The following is an 11,702-nucleotide window of genomic DNA, read 5'->3' as shown; positions in this document are numbered from 1 at the left end:
CTTCACCGCCGTCATCTCCTCCTCCTCCCGCCGCCCAGATGCCAACGGCGGCGACACCGTCGCGTGCCCCAACTGCGGCGACGCCTTCTCCTCCGAGCACGCCGTCTCGCAGCACCTCGACGGCTGCCTCGCGTCGGCCGGCGGCGCCCGCGCCCGCGCGGCCGCGTACCTCGCCGGCAACCCACCCCCCGCGGCCGTCGAGGTCGTCAAGAAGCTTCTCGGCAACCTGCTCAAGGAGCCCGGCAACGACAAGTATAGGAGGGTCAGGCTCGGTAACCCTAGGATCAAGGAGGCCGTGGCGGACAGGGAGGGCGGGCTTGAGCTCCTCGAGGCGGTCGGGTTCACGATCGGGGATGAGAGCGGGGAGCTCTTTGCCGTGATGGACGAGACTCCTGCCGAAGCAAGGCTTAGCGGGATCAGGCAGGCTGTGCTCCTGCTTGAGAGGTCCCATCCTTCGGCACCGCTACCGACGCTGGCCGGGTCTGAGTCCAAAGAGAGCTGCCGCAGCGGAGTCGATGAGCAAAAGGAGGTTAACAAGATTGTTGATCGTCAGGTGAGCAGGCGTCTAATTCAATATACTCCATCAATTGGTTATGTGAATGATCATATTTTGGATTGTACTGCATGGATAGTTTGGTTTGTCCACACTCTGATATTCTGGGTATACCCATGCCACATCTTTACTCGTGAGAAATATATTTTGTTTGAACTTAGTGATGAGTAAAAATGACCGAATATTGATGTTCTTACACCAATAGATCATAAAAATGTGGTGCCATTTCTGTGAGGTCAGTGTATAAATTCTGCGGTCATGTTCATATATAGGCATGTCTTAACAATGTGGTACCATTTCCATGAGATATTGTGGAATTCCACAGAACTTGCACAGTCTATATTACTCCATATGTCGGAGGTCAGAATGTAGCAAACTAAGTAGTATGTAAAATGTGATACTTCCTTTGGCTGTACACTTCTATATTCATGTTTGAGTTTTGGCCTGTCTTTTATATTGTCGTACACTTCTCATTCATGTTTGAGTTTTGGCCTGTCTTTTGTATTGTTGTACACAGTACACTTTGGAAGATTTGGCCTGTCCTTTGTATACCTATAATTTTTAGTTCATACATAAATTAAGTTATTTCTATGTTCTGAACATTGTAGCGTTTTGTCAATGTTGTTACTTTTTGCTACAAAGTATGTGGAATGGCATCTTTATGATGTTCCTGTTTGAGATAAAACTACATGTTGTCTCTATCGTGCAAGACAAATGCTACAAAAAAAAAGCATTGTATACAGTTGTCCAATGATAAAATGTACTCCCTCCGTCCCATAATGTAAGACGTTTTTTGAGTGTCAAAAAACGTCTTACATTATGGGACGGAGGGAGTATATTTCAAAAATTGTAGAGCAATTAGTTCTAATGAAACATTGGCACTTGGTCCTGATTATATATCAGATGCAGATATTCGGATTTTATTTTTGAATCTGATCTTACTTGCGGGGATGGACGTATCACGTATGGGTTCAGGTAAAACTGTTGCAACTTCTGATTGAAGAAGCTAAATTGACATGTCACAGCTCCCAGCATGTACTTCCAATAAGATGCATATCATGGTATTGGGATATATCAGCGTCTGATATATATGTGCATAAGTTGGCAGGGATATATCAGCGTCCGATATAATATATGTGCATCTGTTGGCAGAAATGTCAGATCCGCAAACTGTGATTCACCACTTGTTTTATTTTATTTTTCCTCAACATGTTGAATTTAGTAATTACTGTAAGAATATTTCTTTTCAAACCTGAAATTTAGCATATATACGACTATATGTGCTCTGATGCCTCCTTTTTCTGTTATGTTGTGCAATTGATTGTCCATTTTGCAGTTTGCTGTTGATCCCATTTATATGTCCTTAGAAATGTAATTTATTAAACTTCCATGATAAATTCACAGATTCGGGTATTCTTCAATGTCCCTGGAAGTTCTGTTGCAGAAATTGATACACCGGATTCTTTCTACAAACTTAGTGGTGAGGAGGTAAGGAATGAGGCAAAGATGAGGAGGGAAAGGCTGGAACAATCTCGGTTGCTAATTCCAAAGTCATATAAGGAGAAGCAGGCACTGGCTGCTCGACAGAAGTACAAACAAGCTGTCATCCGAGTTCAGTTTCCTGATGGAGTAATTCTCCAGGGTGTATTCCTTCCAGCGGAGGCTACTGGTTCACTATATGAGGTACTTCTGCCCTCTATGCTTGTTCGTCCATATGATTTTGTCCCATTGAGTATCATCTGTATATCTCGCAATCCAGAATGAGGTGGTGAATCTTTTAGTATTTGATTCCACTCTAGGAGTTGTAACTTGTCATATACACTATGTATTTTGTGCTACTGATTATTTGTCAATTGGCATGAACACTCCCAAGTGTAATTCTGGAGTTTGTGAGTTTGGCTTATGGGCCACTGGCGAAGCTGTAAGTCTTTATGTATGTGGAAGGCATGAAGTTGTTCACATGCCTATGTCGGGCTATCCAAATGTTATTTTACTCCCTCCGATTCTTAATTCTTGTCGTGGTTCTCGTTCAAATTTGAACTCAATCTGTGACAAGAATTATGGAACGAAGGAAGTAGTGTTTAAAGCTATATTCTTCTAGCATTGCGTATTCGTTTCATTACTGGTTGTGTAGCATTTTGGTTAATCTGCTGCTTTCCCTGATGCAGTTTGTCGCGGATGCTTTGAAGCAGCCAGGTTTGGAATTTGATCTTATCTGTCCAGCTGTTCCTAGGTCACGTGTGCTACCGCATTCCCCAAATACAGGAGAGCGGGCACGCACGTTGCAAGATGAAGGCCTAGTACCTTCTGCTCTCCTCAAATTCAAGCCCAATGAGACTGATTCTGTTGTGTTCACCGGCTTGCTTGACAAGCTTCTGGAGGCTAGTGAACCATTTACAGCTGCATCCTCTTGATTGTTGGAGTGCAGGCCCACATTCTCCCCTCAAATCTTCTGTTACATTGGACTTCATACTGTTGTAACTCAGTCACAGGGATATGTCATCTGCATACTCGTTAGGTTGATTGATAGTCTGGTACATAGATTGCTTGGCGATTGCCATACTTTACATGGTAAAACCCAATAATTCATCAGTCGCACCGTCAACTGTACCTGAGCGATGAGTGAGCTATACAATGTGTACAACACATTAACTTCCCTTGATGTTGCATTTGATACTAGAACTATCGTTAATTCAGTATCCCCTCTATTGTTAGGTTTATACAGTTTGTTGGCTTGAAATGCATGTGCTGCCTTCGCTGCTGAAGATTTTTTTCAATTGAAGATTTGACTGTTATGTGAATATTGAATTAGTATATCAGTTCTGTTACATGTCACAGAAGGCATGCTATGAGAACATTGTTCTTCGTGTAAGACTATTGGTATAAGACAACCCTTTGTGGATTGGAAAATCATCAGATTCGAAAATAGATTGAAGAAATCCTGGAGAAGTATGATTTTCGTAAGTACCCGACTTATACTGATATTAGTATTCGATGTAAAAGGAGGAAATTTTGTCCTAGAACAACCATTGCAATTGCAGCGGTAAAAAACCTACAATGTTGATAAGAAATAGGGGACTGCTACGCGTCGGCCGGCGGATCTTTTTACCGCCTCACGAGCCGTCGGATTTGATAAATCGAGCAGATGCACGTCTTTCTCTACTTTGCAACAGAGACCTTGTTGCAGAAACACTTGTAACATGAATGATCTTGTGGACTTTTGTGGGATTCTTTTTACAACATAGCTCGTGTTGCGGAATTTATTTTTTTGTCTTCATTTTTCTTGCAGCAAATTGTTGCAGAAAAACTTTGCAATTGAGGTGTTGTTGCAGTTTTTTTTTTGGTCTCACCTTCATATGGTGGTACGAAAGAAAGTTTTGCAACATGACTAGTATTGCAGAAATCTTCCTTGCAACAAATTCAATGTTGCAAAAAAACACCATTGTTGTTTGCCACGAGCTCCTGCCGGATGGTGGTGAGGGGGAGTGGCGCCGCCCATCCCTGCCATCGCGTCGCTGCCGACGTGCGCCCGCCAGACGGTGGTGAGGGAGGAGATGCGTCGCCTGTCCCCCCATCGCGCCGCTTGCTTCATCACCATCCTCCTCACCGGCTAGATGTACACCATTGATAGACACTTGTATACAAGGGGGAGAGGTTGAAAAAGAGATAAGATGACGCAGAGAGACGAAGAGATAAGACGTGGGCGGCCACATGTCAAACAAAGGGACTGGCAGATGGTCCGCAACATAGCATTTGTTGTGGTTTACTTTCTGAAACAGGTGGCCACTTGCAGGAATGGGAGTAGCTACAAAAACGGATTAGTGACCAGCGTACCATGAAGATAAGGATGAAAAAGAAATGCGGTGTGCGGGCCCAATCAAGATGCGTGGCAAGCATAGGACGCGGCGGACGCAAAAGAAAAGATCGGTAAGTTGAACACCAGTGTTTCCCTAAGAACTATTACGGTGTATTTCTCCGGTGAAATATATCATTTTGATGTATTTGACCATTTGTATCTATTCTGAAATTATACCACACGTTTCAAAACAAACTGGCGTGTTAAAGCGCACCTTCATGTTCTAGTTTATTTTAATATACAATGAACAATTCTACAATACAGGGTGACCATTTTTCAAGTTTACCGTTAAAATTTTCAAACACATGATGACTGTTTTTTAAATATTGGAAGGACATTTATACATATGAACGTAACTGTGGTAGGGTGAAACCCTAAGAGGGATCTTTTCACACTTGGAGGGGGGAAAGGAGATGAACACAAAGAACACAAAGAGGAAATCACTCCAACAACATCCAATTACACATCTAGTAGAATAGTAAACACATAGGTCCATAATACATGAACAATCAAAGGAAACAAGCACTAGATAAAGGTTCTTCCCACTCCTAAGGAGGTGAAGTCTTGATGATAGTCTTCTCCAAGTGGAGATCTTGAAATTCACAGGTGGATCCTCTCCTAAGAGGCCTTGATCTCCAGTGGAGTGGTAGAAGGAGCAAAACTCTCAAAATATCTCACATATGTCTTTGCGAACCCTAAACATGACCCAAGGTACGGATTATATAGGCACGTCCATCCCGTAGAGCCCGTGCGCACGGGGTAAGTGAGGCCTGTGCGCACGATACAAACCTGTGCGCACGGGCTCAGCAGCTTCTACAGCGAGGGGCCCTGTGCACATAGGGGTCTTCTAGGCCCGTGCGCACGGGGTATCCAGAGACTTTCTGGACAAAGATTTTTTTGAAGAAAAGAACCCTGCAAAGCCATAAATGGGTCGGTCTGCCATTGCACAGTGTGTGTGGCTCGCCCTATTCCGCGCGCAACGCGTGACATACGAGGTCTTATTCCTTGCCACCACCAGTGAATCGTCAATGCTTCGGATTGCGGGAATTTTGTAGGATTGTTATTCTTAGGCCTCCTTTAGTCTAGTGTAACTTTATAGAAATTCTAATGGATAGGATTGTAGGAAAAATTTCTCTGGGGTCCTTTGGATCTTAGGAATGGATTCCTATTCCTATGTAGGATCGAAACCAATCCTTCACATTTCAAAGAAAAAAACATTAGCCTAACCCAGTGAAACAAATTCATATTCTATGAACCAAGTGAAATCTCTTTTCTATAAGAATTGAGATACATGTCATCTCACTTATAAATTTTCTATTCCTATGATATTACTATTCTATGAGCCAAAGGAGGCCTTCATATTTTCCCGTTAAGGAATGCCTTTGGATTGAAGTAACAGTGGCACCCAAATTCATTTGAAATTGTATTCCTATACCTCAATTTCATAGGAATTGAACATCAACTTCAGCCTTACTTCCATAGACTCTGTCGGCGTCCTGGGATTGGGGGTACCCAGGCCTGCCTGCCTGCAGCCCAGCATGTGGGCCCATCAAAAGCCTGGTACAGATCGGCTACAACACCCCAGGGACAAGACCCTCGCGAGGCCCCCTGGCCTCGCGAGGTTGGCGACACCAAGACCTCCAGAGGAGTGGCCTCCTCAGGCTGCCTCCCGAGGAGCGGAGATTTCTGTGTAGGAACCCGGCCTCACGAGGTCACGATGACGTGAGCCATGATGATCGTGGCCAGGAGGGTGCCAACGGGAAAGGAGGCAGTTTTCCCTTTGGTGCAACGGGAGCAAGGACAGGCGCAAGTTCTCGAGGAAGGCCTGCAAGCTTCCCATTCCAGTGCAACGAGACCAAGACCGCGGGCTCGGCAGGACGGATGTCATCGCCGAGCCCACTGGTCCGTTATGGCCCGAGGCTTTGCAGGCGAAGACTACCTTTCGTCAGGATAAGATGTACTACTTGTCCACTTTCAAAATTGTCCGTTGTGGGATCCCTTCCTGTCTAAGCTTTGATGGAAGAGGACCGAGGCCACTATAAATATAGGTTAGCTGCCACCACGATGGAGGATCAAATCTTTTTCAACCCCGCTCTTGAGCCCTCACGGGGCCGCTCAAACCATTGTACTAGTTCATACTCAGCCTCCTCGTGAGGCCAATCCACCAGAAAGCAGGAGTAGGGTTTTACACCGCAAGGTGGCCCGAACCTGGGTAAACTGCCATGTTCATCTTCTTCCTCCTCATTCGCGTGCGCTCGACGCAGCTAGGCTGAAGGGTGGCAAGCAGAGACTCGAGAGGTTGAGATCTTCACACACGCCCCAGCGTTCAAACCTTCTTGGGTCCACGGAGCCCTGAATCCGACATTTGGCGCGCCAGGTAGGGGCGTGTCGAGGTTTCGCTTCTCTGCCAACCGCGCTTTGCCCTCGCCTCGTGGTTTCCATGGCAGACGTTGCGTCACCGATTTGGCCGCCCGTGGCCTATGGAGATGTTGCGGGCTGCCAGGCCTTCACCCCCATCCCGCGTCGGGTGTGGTGGCCAGCGAAGTTTAGGGCGGTGCTGCCCCCGCGATATGACGGCTTGGCAGACCCCAAGGAGTTCCTCCGGCTGTATGCACATGCCATCAGGGCGGTCGGCGGTGACAACAAAGCCATGGCCAACTGGCTCCCTCTGGCCCTCACAGAGATGCCGTGCTCCTGGCTTCGTGGCCTCCCCGAGGCCTCAGTGTCCACCTGGGAGGAGCTCTACCGTCTATTCATCGCGTGTTTCGTGGCCCCCGAACCTCACACGTTTGTGTGTATCCTCGGTGGGTCGCAGGCGCCCGCGTATGGCCGCCACGTCAAGCAGCTCCTTTGCCGGGTAGGCGCTCCCCGGCCACAGTAGGAGGTCCCGCAGAGCCGTGCAATGCCAAAGACCGACATCACCTTCGACTTCAGGGATCATCCCAAGACTATGGTTGCCGCTAGTGCGCTCCCCATGTTGTGCATGGCTACCATCAATAATGTGGCGGTTACTCCCACCCTCATTGACGGTGGCACCGACCTCAACGTCCTCTCCGTGGAGGCCTTCAGCATGCTCCAGGTTCCCTACGACCAGATCGTGCCCACTAATCCCTTCTCGCGGGTTGCCAAAGGCTCCACCACTCCCCTAGGGCACGTGCGCCTCCCCGTCACCTTCGGCACTTGCGGCAACTACTGCACTGAGTTGATCGACTTTGACGTGGCCTGCATCATCCTCCCGTACAATGCCATTCTGGGGCATCCGGCCCTCGCCAAGTTCATGGCAACTACGCACCCAGGCTACAACGTTATCAAGATGCCTGGGAGCAACGACATCATTTCTGTAGTTGGGGACACCAAAGACGCGCTTCGAGCCCTCAAGTCTGTCTACAAGGCCGCAACGGCCTCGCGCCCCGACGTGGTGAGCGTCGCCGAGCCTCCGGAGGACACACGCGCTAAGAAGCAGTTGTTCTCTTAGGAACGAGCCGAGAAGAAGCAGGTACCTATCGATGACGGGGGCTTAGGCCCCACTTTCACCATAGGCGCCGGCCTCCCTCCGGAGCAAGAGGAGGCGTTGGTTGGTTTCCTCAGGGCAAACAAGGACGTGATCGAGCACCACTTGATGGTGTGCCCCAATGCACGCCCGGTGAAACAGAAGGCATGATGACAACCCCAAGAGAAATAAGCATCCATTGTCCAGGAGGTCTGGAAGCTGCAAGAAGCCGGCGTCATTCGGGAGGTGCGGCACCCGGAGTGGCTGGCTAATCCAGTCATCATCCCCAAGAAGGGCGGGAAAGAGCGCATGTGTGTCGACTTCACGAGGCTCAACAAGGCCTGCCCTCAGGACCCTTTCCCGCTCCCGCACATCGATCAAATCGTGGATTCCACCGCCGAGTGTGATCTGATGTGCTTCTTAGATGCCTTCTCAGGCTATCACCAGATCAAGATGGCGGTAAAGGATGTTGAGAAGACAACCTTCCTCTCCCCATGCGACGTGTATTGTTACACCTGCATGCCCTTCGTGTTGGGAAACGTAACATGCAATTTCAAAAAAATTCCTACGGTCACGCAAGATCTATCTAGGAGATGCATAGCAACGAGGGGGGAGAGTTTGTCTACATACCCTTGTAGACCGTAAGCGGAAGCGTTTCACAACACGACCGATGTAGTCGAACTTTCTTCACAATTCACCGATCGAGTACCGAACGTACGACACCGCTGAGTTCTACACACGTTCAGCTCGGTGACGTCCCTCGCCTTCTTGATCCAGCAAGTCTTCGAGGTAGTAGATGAGTTCCGTCAGCATGATGACGTGGTGACGGTGATGGTGAAGTGATCCTTGCAGGGCTTCGCCTAAGCACTACGGAAATATGACCGAGAGTGTAAATTGTGGAGGGGGGCTCCACACACAGCTAAGATTATGTTGTGGGTTTGCTAGGCGCCCCCTCCTCATATATATAGGTGGGAGGGAGAGGGGAGGCAGCCATGGGCGCCCCAAGTAGGATCCAAATCCTACTTGGGGTTTTCCTAAGTGGCGCCCCCTTTCCATAAATTGTTGGAGGGGGGAGGAAAGGGGGAAGAAGGAAGTAGTACTTCCTACTTTTACTTTTTCCCTTCCCCTCTTTCCTTCTCCTCTTTGGTCGGTCCATATGGGGGGCGCACCAGCCCCTTGTGGCTGGTGTGTTTCCCCTTTTGGCCCATAAGGCCCATATCTTTTGCCGGGGGTGCTCAGAACCCCCTCCGAAACACTTCCGGTGTCCGAATTCCATCGTCCTATATATCAATCTTTACCTCTCGACCATTTCGAGACTCCTCATCATGTCCATGATCTCATCCGGGACTCCGGACAACATTCGGTCACCAAATCACATAACTCATATAATACTATATCATCATCGAACGTTAACCGTGCGGACCCTACGGGTTCAAGAACTATGTAGACATGACCGAGACACCTCTTCGGTCAATAACCAATAGCGGAACCTGGATGCTCATATTGTCTCCCACATATTCTATGAAGATCTTTATCGATTGAACAGTTATGACAACATACGTTATTCCCTTTGTCCATCGGTATGTTACTTGCTCGAGATTCGATCGTCGGTATCTTCTTACCTAGTTCAATCTCGTTATCGGCAAGTCTCTTTACTCGTTCCGTAATACATCATCCTGCAACTAAATGATTAGTCACTTTGCTTGCAAGCCTTCTTATGATGTGTATTACCGAGAGGGCCCAGAGATACCTTTCCGATACTCTGAGTGACAAATCGAAATCTCATCTATGCCAACTCAACAAACACCTTTGGAGATACCTGTAGAGCATATTTATAATCACCTAGTTACGTTGTGACATTTGATAGCATATAAGGCACTCCTCCGGTATCCGGGAGTTGCATAATCTCATAGTCGAAGGAATATGTATTTGACATGAAAAAAGCAATAGCAATAAAACTGAACGATCAATATGCTATGCTAACGGGTGGGTCTTGTCCATCACATCGTTCTCCTAATGATGTGATCCCGTTCATCAAATGACAACACATGTCTATGGGGAAACTTAACCATCTTTGATTAACGAGCTAGTCTAGTAGAGGCTTACTAGGGACATGGTGTTTTGTCTATGTATCCACACATGTATCAAGTTTCCGATTAATACAATTCTAGCATGAATAATAAACATTTATCATGATATAAGGAAATATATAATAACAACTTTATTATTGCCTCTATGGCATATTTCCTTCCGTCTCCAACTTGCGCTAGAGTCAATAATCTAGTTCACATTGCCATGTGATTTAACACCAATAGTTCACATCGTCATGTGATTAACACCCATAGTTCACATTGCCATGTGACCAACACCCAAAGGGTTAATAGAGTCAATAATCTAGTTCACATCGCCATGTGATTAACACCCAAAGAGTACTAAGGTGTGATCATGTTTTGCTTGTGAGAGAGGTTTAGTCAACTGGTCTGCCATGTTCAGATCCGTATGTATTCTGCAAATTTCTATGTCTACAATGCTATGCATGGAGCTACTCTAGCTAATTACTCCCAGTTGAATACGTATCTAGATTGAGACTTAGAATCATATAGATCAGTGCCAAAGCTTGCATTGATGTAACTCTTTATGGCAAACTCTTTATCACCTCCATAATCGAGAAAAATTTCCTTAGTCTTTTTAAGGTAACTAAGGATAATTTTGATTGTTGTCCAGTGATCTATTCCCGGATCACTATTACACCCCCTTGTCAAACTCATGGCAAGGTACATAACAGGTTTGGTACACAGCATGGCATACTTCATAGAACCTATGGCTGAGGCATAGGGAATGACTTTCATTCTCTCTTTATCTTCTGCCGTGGTTGGGTTTTGAGTCTTTACTCAACTTCACACCTTACAATACAGGCAAGAACTCCTTCTTTAACTGATCCATTTTGAACTCCTTCAAAATCTTGTCAAGGTATGTACTCATTGAAAGTCTTATCAAGCGTCTTGATATATCTCTATAGATCCTGATGCCCAATATGTAAGCAGCTTCACGGAGGTCTTTCATTGAAAAATTCTTTCAAGTATCCTTTTATGCTATCCAAAAATTCTATATCATTTCCAATCAACAATGTGTTATCCACATATAATATCAGAAATGTTACATAGCTCCCACTCACTTTATTGTAAATACAGGCTTCACCGTAAGTCTGTAGAAAACCATATGCTTTGATCACCTCATTAAAGCATATATTCCAACTCTGAGATGCTTGCACCAGTCCATAGATGGATCGCTGGAGCTTGCACACCTTGTTAGCACATTTAGGATCGACAAAACCTTCTGGTTGCATCATGTACAACTTTTCTTAGAGATATCCATTTACAAAATACAGTTCTGACATCCATTTGCCCGATTTCATAAAATGTGGCAATTTCTAACATGATTCAGACGGACTTAAGCATCGCTACGGTTGAGAAAGTCTCATTGTAGTCAACCCCTTGAACTTGTCGAAAACCTTTTTGCGACAAGTCAAGCTTTGTAGATAGTAATATTACCATCATCGTCAGTCTTCTTCTTGAAGATCCATTTATTCTCTATGGCTTGCCGATCATCGGGTAAGTCCACCAAAGTCCACACTTTGTTCTCATATATGGATCCTATCTCAGATTTATGGTGTCAAGCCATCTGTTGGAATCTAGGCTCATCATAGCTTCTTCATAGTTTGTAGGTTCGCCTTGGTCTAGTAACATGACTTCCAGGACAAGATTACCGTACCACTCTGGTGCGGATCGTGCTCTGGCCGACCT

The 11,702-nt window shown here is 46.3% G+C and overlaps 1 protein-coding gene across 1 annotated transcript in view; it reads left to right on the top strand.

The window, feature by feature from the left end:
- The window catches only part of LOC119309349 (plant UBX domain-containing protein 2-like), a 4,300-nt gene extending 965 nt beyond the window's left edge, over nucleotides 1–3,335 (top strand). Inside the window, exons 2-4 of the mRNA XM_037585368.1 lie at nucleotides 1–553; nucleotides 1,958–2,236; nucleotides 2,722–3,335. The exon at nucleotides 1–553 is cut by the window's left edge and continues 1 nt beyond it. Coding sequence (XP_037441265.1) covers nucleotides 1–553; nucleotides 1,958–2,236; nucleotides 2,722–2,967 — 1,078 coding nt within the window. The 3' untranslated portion in view covers nucleotides 2,968–3,335. The remainder of the gene's footprint in view (nucleotides 554–1,957; nucleotides 2,237–2,721) is intronic.
- The last annotated feature ends 8,367 nt before the right edge of the window (nucleotides 3,336–11,702 follow it).

The sequence above is a fragment of the Triticum dicoccoides genome, chromosome 5B (genome assembly GCF_002162155.2).
Source record: "Triticum dicoccoides isolate Atlit2015 ecotype Zavitan chromosome 5B, WEW_v2.0, whole genome shotgun sequence".
Taxonomy (NCBI): Eukaryota; Viridiplantae; Streptophyta; class Magnoliopsida; order Poales; family Poaceae; genus Triticum; species Triticum dicoccoides.
This window is presented reverse-complemented; position numbering and strand designations above follow the sequence as displayed.